The sequence below is a fragment of the Phyllobates terribilis genome, unplaced genomic scaffold (genome assembly GCF_046119375.1).
Source record: "Phyllobates terribilis strain yellow unplaced genomic scaffold, ASM4611937v1 Scaffold_1__5_contigs__length_1240528914, whole genome shotgun sequence".
Taxonomy (NCBI): Eukaryota; Metazoa; Chordata; class Amphibia; order Anura; family Dendrobatidae; genus Phyllobates; species Phyllobates terribilis.
Genome location: NW_027362761.1, coordinates 590307443 through 590329691, shown reverse-complemented (window position 1 = coordinate 590329691; position 22249 = coordinate 590307443). Strand labels below are relative to the sequence as shown.

At 45.5% G+C, this 22249-nt stretch overlaps 1 protein-coding gene across 1 annotated transcript in view; it reads left to right on the top strand.

Moving 5' to 3' along the window:
* The first annotated feature begins 11777 nt into the window (after positions 1-11777).
* The window catches only part of C7 (complement C7), an 88332-nt gene continuing 77860 nt past the window's right edge, over positions 11778-22249 (top strand). Inside the window, exons 1-2 of the mRNA XM_073682088.1 lie at positions 11778-11928; positions 18051-18112. Coding sequence (XP_073538189.1) covers positions 11923-11928; positions 18051-18112 — 68 coding nt within the window. The 5' untranslated portion in view covers positions 11778-11922. The remainder of the gene's footprint in view (positions 11929-18050; positions 18113-22249) is intronic.

Here is a 22249-nt window from a genome sequence, read left to right as displayed (position 1 = left end):
GCGCTCACCTGCTACCCGCCAGCTAGCCTACCTGGAGGCTCTGCCGTCACTTGCCGTGACCACCTGCCAGCCAGCCGAGAGACTCTTACCCGCTCACCTGGGAGCGCTCACCTGCTACCCGCCTGCTAGCCTACCCTGGAGGCTTTGCCGTCACTTGCCGTGACCACCTGCCTGTCTAGAGACTCTTACACTGCTGCCACTTGCCGTGACCACCCGCCTGTCAAGAGACTTTCCCCGTCACTTGCCGTGACCACCTGAACTTCTACCCAGAGACTGTTCCTGTCACTTGCCGTGTCTACCTGCCCGCCTTCCCTGGGAGCCACCCGCTTCCTTACGAGGACTGCCCCTTTGTATAGTAGCTCAGAGGTTCCACCTCCCAGACCCGTTACAGTTTGCTCGGGCCATGGAACCCGGTGGCACCCAAGCTCCCTCGCTCTCGGACCTATGTCATGAACTTTCCCGTCAGAGGTCCCAACAGGACTCCATCTTGGGCCACCTGCGTAGTGATCACTCCCGCCTGGACACACTGACTGCCTCGTCGGGAGCTGCTTCTACTCGCACAACTACTACCCCGGCAGCGCCGCTGCCCATCAATACCATGGCATCCCTTCCCGGTCCCCGCCTTTCCGCCCCGCCTCGTTTTGGTGGAGATCCCGGTCAGGCACGGGGCTTCATTAACCAGTGCACCCTGCACTTCGAACTTTTGGCACACCAGTTTTCCACCCACCGAGCCAAAGTGGCCTTCATCATGTCCCATCTCACTGGGGAGGCACTGGCTTGGTTAAATCCTCTATGGGAGAGAGGAGACCCCCTGGTGTCCAACCTGCCAGCCTTTCTCACGGCCTTCCGGAAAGTCTTCGACGAACCAGGACGAAGGACCTCTTCCGCCTCATCTCTGCTACGCCTCCGTCAAGGGAGTCTCACCGTGGGCCAATATGCCATACGGTTCCGTACCCTTGCTTCGGAGCTTGCCTGGGATAACGACGCCCTGGTGTCCGTCTTCTGGGAGGGTCTATCCGGCCGGATTAAAGATGAACTTGCCGGTCGGGACATTCCTACCACTCTCGACGACTTAATAACACTTGCCACCCGGATTGACATCCGGTTCCAGGAGCGTACCAAAGAGGTCACCCGTGAGAGGAGGATTCCTCGCCTTGCTCCTACCTTCCAGAATCCCGTCACTTCCTCTGTTACTCCCCAGGCGCACTCACCTGAGCCAATGCAGGTCGACCAGACCAAGATGGTCAAAACCCGTCAAGAGTCACGCCGTGCCGAGGGGAGCTGCTTCTACTGTGGCAGTAAGGAGCACTGGATCCGTTCCTGCCCGGAGAGGTCGGGAAACACCTGTGTCTAGGATCGCTCAGAGAGGTCGTCCTAGACAAGAATAAACCCTCTCCATCTCTGATGCTGTCGGTCTCTATCATCTGCGGGGAGAACCGTTACTTTGAACTAGCTCAACTTGATTCTGGAGCTGCCGGAAATCTCATTTCCCAGTCCCTGGTAGAGAAATACCGCATTCCCACCAAACCTCTGGCCGAACCCTTATCTGTCGCCTCCGTGGACGGGGGTCTCTTACCGCATCCCATTCAACTTATCACCGAACCCATAACTCTGCAGGTGGGAATGCTGCACTCTGAGAGCATCTTCTTCCATGTTCTACCTGGACTCTCTCATGCTCTTTTGCTTGGCCTACCTTGGCTCCAGAGACATGCACCCGTGCTTGATTGGCAGACCGGAGAAGTCCTTCGCTGGGGACAGGACTGCCATAAGACTTGTTTAGTTCCCGTTCGTCCTGCCCGTCCTTCTCCTCCCCCAGCCAATCTACCCGGCCTGCCAGTACCCTATTGGTCTTATGCTGATGTCTTTAATAAAAAGGAAGCAGAGACATTACCTCCTCATAGACCATACGATTGCCCTATCGACTTGGTACCTGGCGCTACTCCGCCCCGAGGGCGTATCTACCCTTTGTCCACTGCTGAGACCCGGTCCATGTCTGAATATATCGAGGAGAACCTGGCCCGGGGATTTATCCGGAAATCTACCTCCCCGGTGGGAGCAGGCTTCTTCTTCGTTAAAAAGAAGGATGGCTCACTCCGTCCCTGCATAGACTATAGAGGCCTAAACCAGATCACGGTGAAGAATAAATACCCCCTTCCGCTCATTCCTGAATTATTTGACCGTCTGAGGGGTGCTCGAATCTTCACCAAGCTGGATCTCCGTGGGGCCTATTACCTGGTTCTTATCCGTCAGGGGGATGAATGGAAGACGGCATTCAACACCCGGGACGGCCACTATGAATACCTCGTAATGCCCTTCGGTCTCTGTAATGCTCCCGCCGTCTTTCAAGAGTTGGTCAATGATATCTTCCGTGACCTTCTCTACTCCTGCGTGGTAGTATACCTGGACGACATCTTGGTCTTCTCTCCGGATCTCCCTACACACCGGAGGGACGTTCGTCAGGTCCTGCTCAGGCTCAGGCAAAACCACCTCTACGCAAAATTTGAGAAGTGCCTCTTTGAGCAGACCTCGCTTCCATTTCTGGGCTACATCATCTCTCAGACCGGTCTACGAATGGATCCTGAGAAACTTTCTGCCATCCAGAAGTGGCCCCGACCGGAGGGGTTGAAGGCTATCCAGCGGTTCCTGGGCTTCGCCAACTACTACCACCTCTTCATTCCACACTTCTCTTCCCGGACTGCCCCTATCCCTTCGCTCACCCGTAAGGGCGCTAATCCCAAAGAATGGCCGCCCGAGGCAGAGGAGGCCTTCCTGTCTTTGAAACAAGCTTTCTCCTCCGCTCTTGTGCTGCACCGTTCGGACAGCAACAAACAATTCTTCTTAGAAGTAGACGCTTCCTCCTCCGGAGCCGGAGCGGTGCTCACCCAAAAGTCGTCATCCGGAAGAATGGTAACCTGCGGCTTCTTCTCCAAACTCTTCTCCTCATCTGAGCGCAATTATTCTATAGGAGACCGAGAATTGTTAGCCATTAAGTTGGCACTGGAGGAGTGGCGTTACCTGCTCGAGGGGGCTCTTCACCCGGTAATTATCTACACGGATCACAAAAACTTGGCTTATCTCCAGAGTGCCCAAAGACTTAACCCGCGCCAAGCCCGGTGGTCTTTGTTCTTCGCCCGCTTTGATTTCATTCTTCATTTTCGCCCGGCAGACAAAAATATCAAAGCTGATGCCTTGTCCCAATCCTTTTTGTTCTCCGATCTACAGGAGGAGCCAAAGCACATCATCGACCCCGCCAAGGTAATGCTGGTGGCTCCCGTGGATCTAAATCGTCTTCCACCCGGTAAGACGTTCGTAACAGTACCTGATCGTGAGAAAGTCCTACATTGGGGACATTCGTCTAAGCTAGCTGGCCATGCTGGCCAGAAAAAGACCCTCCTGCTTATTACCCGGCATTACTGGTGGCCTACCCTGCACAAGGACGTAATAGACTTTGTCTCAGCCTGTGCGTCCTGCACCCGCAACAAGGTTCCTAGACATCTGCCAGCCGGCCGCCTTCTGCCTCTTCCCATACCTGCTGCCCTGTGGCAGCATATAGCCATGGACTTTATAACGGATCTCCCTGTCTCTGCTGGTTGTACGGTCATTTGGGTGGTCGCTGACCGCTTCTCTAAGATGGCTCACTTCATTCCCCTGCCGGGTCTTCCGTCTGCATCTGAATTGGCTAAAGACTTTATCCATCATATTTTCCGTCTTCATGGTCTCTCTCTCCACATCGTATCCGACCGAGGAGTTCAGTTCACCTCTCGCTTCTGGAGAGCCATGTGTAAACTGCTGGGGGTCACCTTGGACTTCTCCTCTGCTTATCACCCACAGTCCAATGGTCAAGTAGAGTGAATCAACCAAATTCTAACCTGTTACCTCCGGCACTTTATTAATGCCCACCATTCCGACTGGGTGGATCTTTTACCGTGGGCCGAATTTTCCTATAATAATCACGAGAGCGAGTCTTCCTCCAAATCCCCGTTTTTTATTGTCTACGGTCAACATCCTCGGATCCCGTTTCCCATCTCCGCCTCGGTGTATAATCCGGCCGCGGAATCTCTTGTTAGCGAATTCTCCTCCATTTGGGAAAGTACCAGATCCGCACTTCTTCTGTCCTCCGAGCGGATGAAGAAACAGGCTGACAAAAGACGTCTGGATCCGCCCCAATTCCGTCCTGGAGATAAAGTCTGGCTCTCGTCCAAATATGTCCGGCTCAAGATTCCTTCCTACAAGTTAGGGCCTTGGTTCATCGGCCCACTGGAAGTTATCAAGCAAATCAACCCGGTGGCCTATAAATTGAAACTCCCGGCCAACTTGCGGATCCCTAACTCCTTCCATGTACAGTTATATGAAAAAGTTTGGGCACCCCTATTAATCTTAAGCTTAATGTTTTATAAAAATTGGTGTTTTTGCAACAGCTATTTCAGTTTGATATATGTAATAACTGTTGGACACAGTAATGTTTCTGCCTTGAAATTAGGTTTATTGTACTAACAGAAAATGTGCAATCTGCATTCAAACAAAATTTGACAGGTGCATAAGTATGGGTACCTCACCAGAAAAGTGACATTAATATTTAGTAGATCCTCCTTTTGCAAAAGTTACAGCCTCTAGTCGCTTCCTGTAGCTTTTAATGAGTTCCTGGATCCTGGATGAAGGTATTTTGACCATTCCTCTTTACAAAACAATTCCAGTTCAGTTAAGTTTGATGGTCGCCGAGCATGGACAGCCCTCTTCAAATGATCCCACAGATGTTCAATGATATTCAGGTCTGGGGACTGGGATGGCCATTCCAGAACATTGTAATTGTTCCTCTGCATGAATGCCTGAGAAGATTTGGAACGGTGTTTTGGATCATTGTCTTGCTGAAAGATCCATCCCCTGCGTAACTTCAACTTTGTCACTGATTCTTGAACATTATTGTCAAGAAACTGCTGATACTGAGTGGAATCCATGCGTCCCTCAACTCTAACAAGATTCCTGGTGCCGGCATTGGCCACACAGCCCCAAAGCATGATGGAACCTCCACCAAATTTTACTGTGGGTAGCAAGTGTTTTTCTTGGAATGCTGTGTTTTTTTTGCCGCCATGCATAACGCCTTTTTGTATGACCAAACAACTCAATCTTGGTTTCATCAGTCCACAGGACCTTCTTCCAAAAAGAAATTGGCTTCTCCAAATGTGCTTTTGCATACATCAGCCGACTCTGTTTGTGGCGTGCTTGCAGAAACGGCTTCTTTCGCATCACACTCCCATACAGCTTGTCCTTGTGCAAAGTGCGTTGTATAGTTGACCGATGCACAGTGACACCATCTGCAGCAAGTTGATGCTGCTGCTCTCTGGAGGTGATCTGAGGATTGTCCTTGACTGATCTTACCATTCTTCTTCTCTGCCTTTCTGATGTTTTTCTTGGCCTGCCACTTCTGGCCTTAACAAGAACTGTCCCTGTGTTCTTCCATTTCCTTACTATGTTCCTCACAGTGGAAACTGACAGGTTAAATCTCTGAGACAGCTTTTTGTATCCTTCCCCTGAACAACTATGTTGAATAATCTTTGTTTTCAGATCATTTGACAGTTGTTTTGAGGAGCCCATGATGCCACTCTTCAGAGGAGATTCAAACAGGAGAACAACTTGCAGGTGGCCACTTTAGGTAGCTTTTCTCATGATTGCATACACCTGGCTATGAAGTTCAAAGCTCAATGAGGTTACAAAACCAAAAAAAGTGCTTTAGTAAGTCAGTAAAAAGTAGGTAGGAGTATTTAAAACAAGAAAATGATAAGGGTGCCCATACTTATGCACCTGTCAAATTTTGTTTGAATGCAGATTGCACATTTTCTGTTAGTACAATAAACCTCATTTCAAGGCCGAAACATTACTGTGTCCAACAGTTATTACATATATCAAACTGAAATAGTTGTTGCAAAAACACCAATTTTTATAAAACATTAAGCTTAAGATTAATAGGGGTGCCCAAACTTTTTCATATAACTGTATCTCTCCTCAAACCTGTGGTACTTAACTCTTTTTCCAAGTCTACAGGTACGCCTCCTGCTCCGGTTTCTGCTGAAGATGAGTTTGAGGTAGAGAACATTCTGGCCACCAAAAGGGTAAGAGGAAAAACCTTTTTTCTAGTGGATTGGAAGGGGTTTGGTCCTGAGGAGAGAACGTGGGAGCCCCGGGAGAACATCCATGCCCCGCTCATCCTTGATAAATTTCTCTCCGTCCTAAAAAAGGGGGGGCCTAAAGGGGGGGGTACTGTAGCGTCGGCGTCCCTGCCTCCTGCTAGGCAGAGACGCCGTTCCCCTCACCTCCCTGCTCCGTCCTCGGCGTCCTCTTCACGCGCTGCTGGCAGCGCTCGCTGCTTCCCGGGCACTGTGCTTACGGCGCGCGCGCGCGTCCCTCTCTCTTAAAGGGGCCGCGCGCGCCGTCCTAAGGAGTCCCCGGCCAATTGCCGGTGGAGCTCCCATATATAAGGCACCTCCCCCAAAATGGAGGTGCCCGAGCAAAGTTGTTGCAAAGCCTTTCACCTCTGCTTCAGCCCTCAGGTCCCGTTGCCAGTCTGTTTTCCAGCTCTGTCTATCTGCTTGCATTCGCTGCGGTCCGACAGTCTGTCTACCAGCATCCGCCAGTCTGTCTATGGACCAGTCCGCCTGCGGATCAGGAAGCACCTGCCTGATACTTGCCTGATACCTGCCTGAGACCACCTGCCAGCCAGCCGAGAGACTCTTTCCCCCTCACCTGGGAGCGCTCACCTGCTACCCGCCAGCTAGCCTACCTGGAGGCTTTGCCGTCACTTGCCGTGACCACCTGCCAGCCAGCCGAGAGACTCTTACCCGCTCACCTGGGAGCGCTCACCTGCTACCCGCCTGCTAGCCTACCCTGGAGGCTTTGCCGTCACTTGCCGTGACCACCTGCCTGTCTAGAGACTCTTACCTTGCTGCCACTTGCCGTGACCACCCGCCTGTCAAGAGACTTTCCCTGTCACTTGCCGTGACCACCTGAACTTCTACCCAGAGACTGTCCCTGTCACTTGCCGTGACTACCTGCCCACCTTCCCTGGGAGCCACCCACTTCCTTACAAGGACTGCCCCTTTGTATAGTAGCTCAGAGGTTCCACCTCCCAGACCCGTTACAACCTCCAACATAAACCAACTACTACCCCCAACATAAACGGACCACTACCCCAACATAAACCAACTACTACCCCCAACATAAACCAACCACTACTCCCAACATAAATCGACTACTACCCCCAACATAAACTGACCACTACCCCAACACTACCACTACTGACCACTACCCGTTGGAGCTGAAAGGAGGACATCGGTGAACCAGGGGAGGAGTCCTGAGGAGACAATTTGCATATTCTCACTGCATTTTGGGATAAATGAAGCGTCTCCGCGAGCTCAAAGAACACTGGATTTTGGCCGTTGGAGCTGAAAGGAGGACATCGGTGAACCGTGCACGTACCGGCGCGCGAATTTTGGAGCGTTTTTTCACTGTTTTCATAACACATTAACAATAAGAACGTGGAAGAGTCCAGGAGCCATTTGGTGAGCTGCATATCCTGCTACATGTTCACAGACTTGCCAGTGGAAAAGCCAAACTTCACATGCCAGAAATGCAAGCTTGTGTCCCTGTTGGAGGAAAAGTTGCGAAATCTAGAAGAGAGGTTAACTACCTTGAAAATCATTAAGGAAGGTGAAGAGTTCTTAGACAGAGAAGAATTATCTCTTCATGATACAGAAAGAGAAGAAATTCTCGCTGCACCTGACGAAACAGAGGAATGGAAGCATGTGACCCAGAGAAGCAGGAGGATCGAGAGGCAGTCAGCACCTATACTGCTCAGGAACCAGCACCAGGCTCTCACGCAGGAGAACCATGAAGGAATACAGCAAGATAAGACTTTGCCCACAATGAAGAACCTTGTAAGCCCTCAGAATCCTCCTGGATGGAGAAAGAAGAATGTTGTGAAGAAAAAACGGAGAGTGGTGGTCATGGGGGATTCCCTGTTGAGAGGAACAGAGGGCGCTATCTGCAGACCAGACATAACCTCAAGAGAAATGTGCTGTCTTCCAGGAGCAAAAATTACAGATGTGTCTGACAGGATATCAAGACTCTTCAGACCTACAGATCACTACCCATTCCTGCTAATACATGTGGGGACAAATGACACCGCAAGAAAGGACCTGGAAACCATCTGCAGTGACTTTGAAGACTTAGGCAAGAAAGTGAAAGAATTGGGAGCGCAGGTGGTCTTCTCATCCATCCTCCCAGTGGATGGCCATGGAACAATGAGGTGGAATAAGATTCTACAGGTGAACAACTGGCTACGTCGATGGTGCCGTCAACAAGGATTTGGATTTCTGGATCACGGAATGAATTACCTATACGATGGACTACTTGCTGGAGATGGGGTGCACCTTACGAAGACTGGAAAACATGTATTTGGAAGTCGCCTTGCTACACTCATCAGGAGAGCTTTATACCAGAACAATGTGGGAAGGGAAGCAAAAGGCCAGAAAAAGCCATACAGCTGACAAATACTATTGAGATCTCTGCTACTGGAAGTGGAAAGGAAGAACAAAGACAAAAAAATCTAAATAGTAAAAATATGGGAGGAAGAGAAACCAATCACAAACTAAAATGTTTTTATACAAATGCACAAAGCATGGGCAACAAACAAGGAGAATTGGAACTACTAATGCAGGAAAAGAAATATGATGTCATTGGAATCACTGAAACTTGGTGGGACGATACACATGATTGGAATAAAAGGCTAAAAGGATACAACTTATTTGCAAGAAACAGACTTGATAAACGAGGAGGAGGTGTTGCATTGTATGTTAGAAAAGTGTATATCTGCACAGAGATTGAAGCTTCAGAGACTGGGAGTTCTGTGGAAACTGTTTGGGTAAGAATACAAGGAGAGAACAACGGAAAGGACACCATTGTAGGCATTTACTACAGGCCACCTGGGCAAGCTGAAGATATGGATGAACTCTTTATGTATCAAATGACCAAGTTCTCCAAAAAATATGACGTAGTGGTCATGGGAGATTTCAACTATCCAGACATTTGTTGGGAATCTCTCTCAAGTAAAGCTAACAGGCCAAGCAAATTCTTATCCTCTCTTGCTGACAACTTTATCTTCCAAAAGGTAGGGGAGAAAACAAGGGGATCTGCTACTTTGGATCTAATCCTTATAAACAGGGAGGAAATGGTTGAGGAGGTAAAGGTGGCTGGGACCCTTGGAGGCAGCGATCATGCTATTATAGAATTTTGGATAACTAGAGGAGGAAGACATGTGAAGACTCAAACTTCAAGGTTAGATTTCAGAAAGGCAGATTTTAAGAGACTCAGAAAGAGAATAGGAGGGATCCAATGGCTGGATGTCCTTAAGGACAAAAATGTCCAGGAAGGATGGGAAATTTTTAAAAATGAGATTCTCAAAGCACAATTGTTAACAATCCCGAAAAGTAGGAAGAATGGGAAGTATTTAAGGAAACCAGGATGGATGAACACAGAACTTAAACACATGCTAAAAAGAAAGAAAGAAATGTTTATCAAATGGAAAGAGGGAGGCATATCTAAAGAAGATTATAATGCAGTCTGCAGATCCTGCAGGGCACGTATCAGGTTAGCTAAAGCTGACAATGAATTAAGGCTTGCAAGAGATGTCAAAAGCAATAAAAAAGGATTTTGGGGGTATGTCAAAAGTAAAAGAAAAGTCAAAGATGCTATAGGATTTTTACAGGATGAAAATGGTGAAATGGTAAGAAAGGATGCTGAGAAGGCTGAACTTTTTAATTCCTATTTTGCATCTGTTTTCTCTCAGAAAGAAAATGTAACATCAACTGATCTTCACTGTCCTTTTAAAGGAATAGAAGAATCCAAGTTATCTGTAAACAGAGAGATTGTGAGGGAATATTTAGCTAACATAAATGAGTTCAAGTCTCCAGGTCCAGATGAATTATACCCCAGAGTATTGAAGGAGATCGTAGAAGAAATTTTAGAACCACTCTCCATAATCTTTGAAAATTCTTGGAGAACAGGAGACGTCCCAGAAGACTGGAGAAGAGCAAATGTTGTTCTTATCTTCAAAAAGGGGAAGAAGGTGGACCCAGGGAACTATAGGCTGGTGAGTCTGACTTCTATACCAGAAAGATCTTTGAACAAATTATTAAACAACATGTATGTAAGTACATGGATAAGAATGAAGTGATTAACCAGAGTCAGCATGGGTTTGTAACTAACAAGTCATGTCAGACTAACTTAATTTCCTTCTATGACAGAATCACTGACTGGGTGGATCAGGGAAATGCTGTAGATATAGTATATCTTGACTTTAGCAAAACATTTGACAAAGTATCTCACACCATCCTTACTGAAAAAATGACCAAGTATGGAATGGACAAGGCAACTGTTAGGTGGATTCATAACTGGCTTAGTGACTCAAAGAGTGGTCATAAATGGCTTCACATCCAGTTGGATGAATGTCTCAAGTGGGGTACCACAGGGCTCTGTCCTGGGACCTGTATTGTTCAACATCTTTATCAATGATTTAGATGAAGGAATTGAGGGTAAACTGATTAAATTTGCTGATGACACAAAGCTAGGAGGGATAGCTAATACTAGAGAAGAGAGAGAGAGGATTCAAAAAGACCTAAATAAACTGGAGCAGTGGGCAGCAACTAACAGAATTTAACAGGGAAAAATGCAAAGTACTACATCTGGGCAGTAAAAATGAAAAAAGCATATACAGAATGGGAGGAATAGAGCTAAGCAACAGTACATGTGAAAAAGACTTAGGTATACTAATAGATCATAGACTGAACATGAGTCAACAGTGTGATGCAGCAGCAAAAAAGGCAAATACAATTCTGGGATGTATTAACAGAAGCATACAGTCTAGATCACGTGAAGTCATTATCGGTCTTTACTCCTCTTTGGTCAGACCTCATCTGGAATACTGTGTACAGTTTTGGGCACCACATTTTAAAAAAGACATCGACAAACTGGAGCAAGTTCAGAGAAGAGCGACCAGAATGGTGAGTGGTCTGCAAACCATGTCCTATGAGGAACGGTTGCAGGATTTGGGAATGTTTAGCTTGCAAAAAAAAAGACTGAGAGGAGACTTAATAGCTGTCTACAAATATGTCAAGGGCTGTCACATTGTAGAAGGATCATCTTTATTCTCATTTGCACAAGGAAAGACTAGAAGCAATGGGATGAAACTGAATGGGAGGAGACACAGATTAGATATTAGAAAAAACTTTTTGACAGTTAGGGTGATTAATGAGTGGAACAGGCGGCCACGAGGGGTGGTGAGTTCTCCTTCAATGGACGTCTTCACACAGAGGCTGGACAGATATCTGTCTGAGATGATCTAGTGAATCCTGCTTTGAGCAGGGGGTTGGACCAGATGACCCAGGAGGTCCCCTCCAACTCTACCATTCTATGATTCTATGAAATTCCTTATAACTTTATATTCCAGCAGCCACCACTAGGAGGAGCTTGTGATGCTGTATAAGCGGCAGTCTCCTGAGCTCCCCCTAGTTTGTGAACTCTACCTTGTAATTCTATGACTATGCAGAGGGTTTGGAGCTCTGTATAAGAAAATCTGAACTCCAAAGGCGATAAAGATATATTAAGGCAAAATGTGAATCTTTATGTGAACTGAACTTTTTCCCCAAATATTCTGACCTTTCGTTGAACTCAATAATCATATAACTATGGGTACATGTAAGAGGTGACGGCGGCTCAGACCCCGGGGGGCTTTAGGAAGAGAAGAGGGCGGTGATTTCGGTAAACAGGATACAGATAGGGGAATATCTCCGGGCGGCTGAGGAGCTGGACATTTCCAGGCTGAACTTCCACTGTGACTGATACCAGATCCCGGAGGGAGGAAATCTGCCGGACATGAAGGTAGGATCCCGGAATGATCATCTGCTGTTATCCCAGGACATAGAGTATTACACGCAGTCCTATGTAATTGCAGGCAGTCCTATGTAAATCAGCAAATCACACATTGTAGCGCTGAGACCAGTGACAAACTCAGCTCTGCTGCGCTGTGTTCATTTCTCTGTTGTGTTAGTAGCTGGGATGATACCTGCAGTCCTATGTAAAATGGATTGTAAACTGATGCATGGCCATAAGTCGCTGAGCATCTTCTGATAAATACAAATTATTAAGGTTTACAAGTTCTATTCTTTCCTCTATCCTGAAGGATAAAAATCTATCCTGATCTAATCCTTCTCACAGCTGAGGGTTTGTCACAATTGTATCATGTCTGGACAATCCCTTGCTAGCTGAATATCCTGGACCTGCACTGATACATTGTAACAAACTGTCTTGAGAAGGGGATTTGTGCTGCTACATATTTCTCCCTGATGGAGGATTGTCTGCAAGCAACTGCGCCAAACCCTCAGCTGCGAGAAGTATTAGATATGTACAGTTTTCGTCCTCTTGATGTCAGAAGGTTCGTAAATTTCAGCAAGCCGAGATTTTGAAGGCAGAAATTATAGCAAAATTGTGTTTTTTTGCAAAAAGATTTTTTTTAACCCCTTCTTTATCGTTTTCACCCTTCTGTTTTTTCCTCCTCTTCTTCCACGAGCCACAACTTTTCCATCTACGCGGCTCCGTGAGAACTTGTTTTTTTTTGCGGGACGAGTTGTATTTTTTAATAACAGTGTAAAATGTGCTGAATAAAGTGGAAAATATGCCATTCCGACATTACTTTTAGGTTTTCTTATTACGCCGTTGATTTTGCTGTAAAAATTACCTGGAAACCTGATTCTCTGCGTCAGGACGATGATTACGGTGATAACAGACTTGTATTTTTTTTATTTAAATGTTGGAAAAAAATTCAGATGTTTGTTAGAAGGAAAAAAAATTTGGTTTGCGTCATCACCATTTTCCAAGACTTGTAACATTTTCCATCAATGGAGTCGGGTGAGGACTTGTTCTGTGCGCAACAACCTGACATTTTTATCGATACCACTTTGGAAGACATTTTGATCACTTTTTACTATATTTTTTTAGGAAGGTGAGGTGACGCAATTATAGGTTGTTTTTTTTCTCATTACAGCATTTTTTAAATTTCTTTATTTTTAATGGAGGTAAAGAAGGTGATACAAATTTTTCTATATTTTTTTAAATTAAGTTTTAAATATTTTTTTGAACTTTTTTTTTTATTTTTTACATTATTTTTTATTTTATTCTTCTCGTGGGTCTTGAACCTGTGATCGTCTGATCACTAATACTAAGTACTGCAATACCAGAGTATTGCAGTATATAGTGTAAATCTAGCTTCCCTCCTGGCAGCAATGGGGGGCCATCAGCTGGTCCCCAAATGTCATAGTAATGCATCAGCGCCCTGCAATCGGAGGGGGATTATGAGAGCCGGCACACGCTCACAGCGCTGTGATGTAATATAAATGCTGCAGTCAGACAAATATCAGCATAGTTAAGAGGTACGGCCAGCAGCTAAATGGTTAACAGTTCTGGCTAGAAGCTAAATGGTTAACAGCTGCTGACCACGACTTAGCTCTGACCTCGGCTGTTTTAGACAGATGTCAGCTATTTAATATAGCCAGTATTAGCTGTGTGTGGAGGGAGGTCAGATACTAAGTCCCCTCCACATGCAGTTATCCCAGTGAAGGACATACAGTTATGTCCAAATGCACAAAGGGGTTAAATCACAACTAATCCTAGAGAGAAGTGATAGTTATTGCCATGATGCAGTACCGCTCCATTATCTGCAGGTGGCACTGTTACATCAGATAACGTAAGTACAGTCCTTTGGCTCTTAGGTGAATGTTTCTCCTTGTGGTGAGCACCAGGCTGATGTAAGGAGACTTATAGGCCATGCAATGATCCTCTGGGAATTTAAATATGCAAATATCTTCGTCGGAGGAGAACAGTACTTGTACTCTAGCGCCATCTACTTGAAGTCATAATTCTAAAAGTTAATATCAACCCTTTAACGAGCCTTGTCATATGATTTAGTATATCACAGAGCCAATCAGACCTTCTGATATTTATCAGATTGGTCCTCTTGTTACTCTCTTTTTCCCCCTGGTTGATACATTGTTGCTGCCTTTGGATACATGTATCATTTCCCTTTCTATAGGTTACATGTGAGCACAGACCATACTGTACTAGTGTCTAGGTCCAAAAACTGCCCATTCCAAAAATCAGTAGCCCCTGCAGATTGTATCCAGCCTGAACAAACCTCCGTGTGATCAGATCATTGAAGACTGTTATGTGGTTTGCTGATGTAGAATTGCACTAACTCACTGTAAGGTACAATTCAATGCAACGAGATCTGTGCAGTGCAAATACGATCCGTCCACCACTGAACGTTGTTTCTTTATTCTTCTAAATAGGTGCACTGCACTGAATATTTTCTCAATGTATCTTTATTGTGGCCAGAGTTAATTTCTCTTGTAAAAATCACATTCCCTGCATAGAAATAGATTATATAGATAACATGTTATATACCTGAGGCAGCAACTAGAGGGAGCTCTCTGCATAATGTCTTATTATTGAGACCAAAGTGTTAACAATTTGTGATGAGTGCCCCTACTGGAAGCTTAGCTAAGATTCTGTTTATCACATATCTCTGTATACAGGGAGCTCCCCCTAGTGGTGTCTGCAGACAGGATCTTATCATGTATCTCTGTATACAGGGACCTCCCCCTAGTGGTGGCTGCAGACAGAATCTTATCATGCATCTCTGTATACAGGGAGCTCCCCCTAGTGGTGGCTGCAGACAGAATCTTATCATGTATCTCTGTATACAGGGAGCTCCCCCTAGTGGTGGCTGCAGACAGGATCTTATCATGTATCTCTGTATACAGGGAGCTCCCCCTAGTGGTGGCTGCAGACAGAATCTTATCATGCATCTCTGTATACAGGGAGCTCCCCCTAGTGGTGGCTGCAGACAGAATCTTATCATGTATCTCTGTATACAGGGAGCTCCCCCTAGTGGTGGCTGCAGACATGATCTTATCATGTATCTCTGTATACAGGGAGCTCCCCCTAGTGGTGGCTGCAGACAGGATCTTATTATGTACCTCTGTATACAGGGAGCTCCTCCTAGTGGTGGCTGCAGACAGGATCTTATCATGTATCTCTGTATACAGGGAGCTCGCCCTAGTGGTGGCTGCAGACAGAATCTTATCATGTATCTCTGTATACAGGGAGCTCCCCCTAGTGGTGGCTGCAGACAGAATCTTATCATGTATCTCTGTGTACAGGGAGCTCCCCCTAGTGGTGGCTGCAGACAGGATCTTATCATGTATCTCTGTATACATGGAGCTCCCCCTAGTGGTGGCTGCAGACAGAATCTTATCATGCATCTCTGTACACAGGGGGCACCCCCTAGTGGTGGCTGCAGACAGAATCTTATCATGTATCTCTGTATACAGGGAGCTCCCCCTAGTGGTGGCGGCAGACAGGATCTTATCATGTATCTCTGTATACAGGGAGCTCCCCCTAGTGGTGGCTGCAGACAGGATCTTATCATGTATCTCTGTATACAGGGAGCTCCCCCTAGTGGTGGCTGCAGACAGAATCTTATCATGTATCTCTGTATACAGGGAGCTCCCCCTAGTGGTGGCTGCAGACAGAATCTTATCATGTATCTCTGTATACAGGGAGCTCCCCCTAGTGGTGGCTGCAGACAGGATCTTATCATGTATCTCTGTATACAGGGAGCTCGCCCTAGTGGTGGCTGCAGACAGAATCTTATCATGTATCTCTGTATACAGGGAGCTCCCCCTAGTGGTGGCTGCAGACAGGATCTTATCATGTATCTCTGTATACAGGGAGCTCCCCCTAGTGGTGGCTGCAGACAGGATCTTATCATGTATCTCTGTATACAGGGAGCTCCTCCTAGTGGTGGCTGCAGACAGGATCTTATCATGTATCTCTGTATACAGGGAGCTCGCCCTAGTGGTGGCTGCAGACAGAATCTTATCATGTATCTCTGTATACAGGGAGCTCCCCCTAGTGGTGGCTGCAGACAGAATCTTATCATGTATCTCTGTGTACAGGGAGCTCCCCCTAGTGGTGGCTGCAGACAGGATCTTATCATGTATCTCTGTATACAGGGAGCTCCCCCTAGTGGTGGCTGCAGACAGAATCTTATCATGCATCTCTGTACACAGGGGGCACCCCCTAGTGGTGGCTGCAGACAGAATCTTATCATGTATCTCTGTATACAGGGAGCTCCCCCTAGTGGTGGCGGCAGACAGGATCTTATCATGTATCTCTGTATACAGGGAGCTCCCCCTAGTGGTGGCTGCAGACAGGATCTTATCATGTATCTCTGTATACAGGGAGCTCCCCCTAGTGGTGGCTGCAGACAGAATCTTATCATGTATCTCTGTATACAGGGAGCTCCCCCTAGTGGTGGCTGCAGACAGAATCTTATCATGTATCTCTGTATACAGGGAGCTCCCCCTAGTGGTGGCTGCAGACAGAATCTTATCATGTATCTCTGTATACAGGGAGCTCCCCCTAGTGGTGGCTGCAGACAGGATCTTATCATGTATCTTTGAATACAGGGAGCTCCCCCTAGTGGTGGCTGCAGACAGAATCTTATCATGTATCTCTGTATACAGGGAGCTCCCCCTAGTGGTGGCTGCAGACAGAATCTTATCATGTATCTCTGTATACAGGGAGCTCCTCCTAGTGGTGACTGCAGACAGGATCTTATCATGTATCTCTGTATAAAGGTATCTCCCCCTAGTAGTGGCTGCAGACAGAATCTTATCATGTATCTCTGTATACAGGGAGCTCCCCCTAGTGGTGACTGCAGACAGCATATTATCATGCATCTCTGTATACACGGAGCTCCCCCTAATGGTGAATGCAGACAAAATCTTATCATGTATCTCTGTATACAGGGAGCTCCCCCTAGTAGTGGCTGCAGACAGAATCGTATCATGTATCTCTGTATACAGGGAGCTCCCCCTAGTGGTGGCTGCAGATAGAATCTTATCATGTATCTCTGTATACAGGGAGCTCCCCCTAGTGGTGTCTGCAGACAGAATCTTATCATGTATCTCTGTATACAGGGAGCTCCCCCTAGTGGTGTCTGCAGACAGAATCTTATCATGTATCTCTGTATACAGGGAGCTCCCCCTAGTGGTGGCTGCAGACAGGATCTTATCATGTATCTCTGTATACAGGGAGCTCCCCATAGTGGTGTCTGCAGACAGCATATTATCATGTATCTCTGTATACAGGGAGCTCCCCCTAATGGTGACTGCAGACAGAATCTTATCATGTATCTCTGTATGCACGGAGCTTCCCCTAGTGGTGGCTGCAGACAGAATCTTATCATGTATCTCTGTATTCTGGGAGCTCCCCCTAGTAGTGGCTGCAGACAGAATCGTATCATGTATCTCTGTATACAGGGAGCTCCCCCTAGTGGTGGCTGCAGATAGAATCTTATCATGTATCTCTGTATACAGGGAGCTCCCCCTAGTGGTGTCTGCAGACAGAATCTTATCATGTATCTCTGTATACAGGGAGCTCCCCCTAGTGGTGACTGCAGACAGAATCTTATCATGTATCTCTGTATTCTGGGAGCTCCCCCTAGTAGTGGCTGCAGACAGAATCGTATCATGTATCTCTGTATACAGGGAGCTCCCCCTAGTGGTGGCTGCAGATAGAATCTTATCATGTATCTCTGTATACAGGGAGCTCCCCCTAGTGGTGTCTGCAGACAGAATCTTATCATGTATCTCTGTATACAGGGAGCTCCCCCTAGTGGTGGCTGCAGACAGAATCTTATCATGTATCTCTGTATACAGGGAGCTCCCCCCTAGTGGTGGGTGCAGATAGAATCTTATCCTGTATCTCTGTATACAGGGAGCTCCCCCTAGTGGTGGCTGCAGACAGAATCTTATCATGTATCTCTGTATACAGGGAGCTCCCCCTAGTGGTGGCTGCAGACAGAATCTATTATTTTCTCCACTATGTACATAGAAACTTCAAGGAGGAAAGAGTAATGCATATTTTTTCTTTATTCCTAGAAATGGTTGCTCTCGCTTGTGCTGATCTTGGAGATCTGGGAAGGGGTTGGATTCTTTTCAAGGTAAGAATACATTTTTTTTAGATTAATTCATAACATACAAACTATTAAATGCAATATTTGCTTGTAAGATCAGATTGTATGCTTTTTTTTTTTCGGGAAATACTTTGCTTTACAAGTCGTAGGAGAGATGTTGTGGATGTCTGTACATATTGTAATAAAGCGGTCATTCCTGGCTGTTGTAATATTGTAATACAGCGGTCATTCCTGGCTGTTGTAATATTGTAATACAGCGGTCATTCCTGGCTGTTGTAATATTGTAATACAGCCGTCATTCCTGGCTGTTGTAATATTGTAATAAAGCGGTCATTCCTGGCTGTTGTAATATTGTAATACCGCGGTCATTCCTGGCTGTTGTAATATTGTAATACAACGGTCATTCCTGGCTGTTGTAATATTGTAATACAGCGGTCATTCCTGGCTGTTGTAATATTGTAATACAGCGGTCATTCCTGGCTGTTGTAATATTGTAATACAGCTGTCATTCCTGGCTGTTGTAATATTGTAATAAAGCGGTCATTCCTGGCTGTTGTAATATTGTAATACAGCGGTCATTCCTGGCTGTTGTAATATTGTAATACAGCGGTCATTCCTGGCTGTTGTAATATTGTAATACAGCGGTCATTCCTGGCTGTTGTAATATTGTAATACAGCGGTCATTCCTGGCTGTTGTAATATTGTAATACAGCGGTCATTCCTGGCTGTTGTAATATTGTAATACAGCGGTCATTCCTGGGTGTTGTAATATTGTAATAAAGCGGTCATTCCTGGCTGTTGTAATACAGCGGTCATTCCTGGCTGTTGTAATATTGTAATACAGCGGTCATTCCTGGCTGTTGTAATATTGTAATACAGCCGTCATTCCTGGCTGTTGTAATATTGTAATACAGCGGTCATTCCTGGCTGTTGTAATATTGTAATACAGCCGTCATTCCTGGCTGTTGTAATATTGTAATACAGCGGTCATTCCTGGCTGTTGTAATATTGTAATACAGCCGTCATTCCTGGCTGTTGTAATATTGTAATACAGCGGTCATTCCTGGCTGTTGTAATATTGTAATACAGCGGTCATTCCTGGCTGTTGTAATATTGTAATACAGCGGTCATTCCTGGCTGTTGTAATATTGTAATACAGCGGTCATTCCTGGCTGTTGTAATATTGTAATACAGCGGTCATTCCTGGGTGTTGTAATATTGTAATAAAGCGGTCATTCCTGGCTGTTGTAATATTGTAATACAGCAGTCATTCCTGGCTGTTGCAATATTGTAATACAGCGGTCATTCCTGGCTGTTGTAATATTGTAATACAGCGGTCATTCCTGGCTGTTGTAATATTGTAATACAGCGGTCATTCCTGGCTGTTGTAATATTGTAATACAGCGGTCATTCCTGGCTGTTGTAATATTGTAATACAGCGGTCATTCCTGGCTGTTGTAATATTGTAATACAGCGGTCATTCCTGGGTGTTGTAATATTGTAATAAAGCGGTCATTCCTGGCTGTTGTAATATTGTAATACAGCAGTCATTCCTGGCTGTTGCAATATTGTAATACAGCGGTCATTCCTGGCTGTTGTAATATTGTAATACAGCGGTCATTCCTGGCTGTTGTAATATTGTAATACAGCGGTCATTCCTGACTGTTGTAATATTGTAATACAGCGGTCATTCCTGGCTGTTGTAATATTGTAATACAGCGGTCATTCCTGGCTGTTGTAATATTGTAATACAGCGGTCATTCCTGGCTGTTGTAATATTGTAATACAGCGGTCATTCCTGGCTGTTGTAATATTGTAATACAGCGGTCATTCCTGGCTGTTGTAATATTGTAATAAAGCGGTCATTCCTGGCTGTTGTAATATTGTAATACAGCGGTCATTCCTGGCTGTTGTAATATTGTAATACAGCGGTCATTCCTGGCTGTTGTAATATTGTAATACAGCGGTCATTCCTGGCTGTTGTAATATTGTAATACAGCCGTCATTCCTGGCTGTTGTAATATTGTAATACAGCCGTCATTCCTGGCTGTTGTAATATTGTAATACAGCGGTCATTCCTGCTGTTGTAATATTGTAATACAGCGGTCATTCCTGGCTGTTGTAATATTGTAATACAGCGGTCATTCCTGGCTGTTGTAATATTGTAATACAGCGGTCATTCCTGGCTGTTGTAATATTGTAATACAGCGGTCATTCCTGGCTGTTGTAATATTGTAATACAGCGGTCATTCCTGGCTGTTGTAATATTGTAATACAGCCGTCATTCCTGGCTGTTGTAATATTGTAATACAGCCGTCATTCCTGGCTGTTGTAATATTGTAATACAGCCGTCATTCCTGGCTGTTGTAATATTGTAATACAGCGGTCATTCCTGGCTGTTGTAATATTGTAATACAGCGGTCATTCCTGGCTGTTGTAATATTGTAATACAGCGGTCATTCCTGGCTGTTGTAATATTGTAATACAGCGGTCATTCCTGGCTGTTGTAATATTGTAATACAGCGGTCATTCCTGGCTGTTGTAATATTGTAATACAGCCGTCATTCCTGGCTGTTGTAATATTGTAATACAGCCGTCATTCCTGGCTGTTGTAATATTGTAATACAGCCGTCATTCCTGGCTGTTGTAATATTGTAATACAGCGGTCATTCCTGGCTGTTGTAATATTGTAATACAGCCGTCATTCCTGGCTGTTGTAATATTGTAATACAGCCGTCATTCCTGGCTGTTGTAATATTGTAATACAGCGGTCATTCCTGGCTGTTGTAATATTGTAATACAGCCGTCATTCCTGGCTGTTGTAATATTGTAATACAGCCGTCATTCCTGGCTGTTGTAATATTGTAATACAGCGGTCATTCCTGGCTGTTGTAATATTGTAATACAGCCGTCATTCCTGGCTGTTGTAATATTGTAATACAGCCGTCATTCCTGGCTGTTGTAATATTGTAATACAGCCGTCATTCCTGGCTGTTGTAATATTGTAATACAGCCGTCATTCCTGGCTGTTGTGTGGAGGAGGAGCAGTGACAACTATTTCTCCTCTAGGATAGCGGTTGTCAGTATTATTGGTACATTATTATTATTACCTTATATCCCTTCTAGTTTTTAGAGTTATATTATTGTCTTCCTGAATTTGGGTGGGACTTGTAGAAATGTGTCCTAAACTGGGCGTTCCTGGTGGGTTTATAAACAGGGACATATTCCACAAATTGGGAATAATGGTGAATGTAAAGATAAAGCAAGACAATAAGAATTGCATTAAAAGCCTGAAATAAGTCAATAAGATGGAAGCTGCTCGCGTCCGACCGATGCCTGTTGGCGTTGGTTTCTGGGAATGATCGCTGCTGATAATTACATGAATATCCGGTTCATTGTCTGCACATTAGCAGTGGATGTAATTAGATAATAATCAGCCGCTAATGATGATTAGTGCGGTGTATGACGAGCGCTCGCTGTGCCCCGGAGTCATTCCACATGGCGGCATCAGGGTCTCTGCTCTGGTACGAGGAATCTGTGCCACGTTTCCGTCAATGGAAGTGTCGCCATCTATACATGGCACAACGGGGACTGATCCATGCCAGTCATTGTCATTGCTCTGTTCACACTGGAGGAGAGGGTGGCTGCAGAATCAGACTACACAAGGCTTCTTTGCAGTCTGTTACCATGGAGACAGTTAGGTCTGCATAGGAGCTGTAGACACAAAAGCGGAAGGAGATTTTTGATTGAGATTTTGGGCTTTACTCTTAAATGCATCATGAAAATAAAATTGTAGAAGTGGAGAAAGAGTTGAACTCAAAGGTCGACCACGTACCACGGGGCAGGTTCCCTGTATGAGATGCTCTCTGCAGCAGTTTTTCATTCAGTCTAATACAGGGAGTTTCTGAGCAGGGAAGACCCCTCCAAATGATGTCCAACCCCCCCCTGACCCACCTGTGTGTTAAGACTGAGAACTGCATTGGTGGTGCACAAAGACAAAAGTAATGCATTTTTTTGGTGCAGCTTTTTATTTTTATTTTTTTTTTTTTTAGTAAAAGTAAAGGGAGGACAGAAACTTTTTTTCTGCTGGATCCACTTCTTGCTTTGGCTTTTAAAACTGCACCAAAAACTGTACATATGATTCCAGCTCGGTACATATATAAA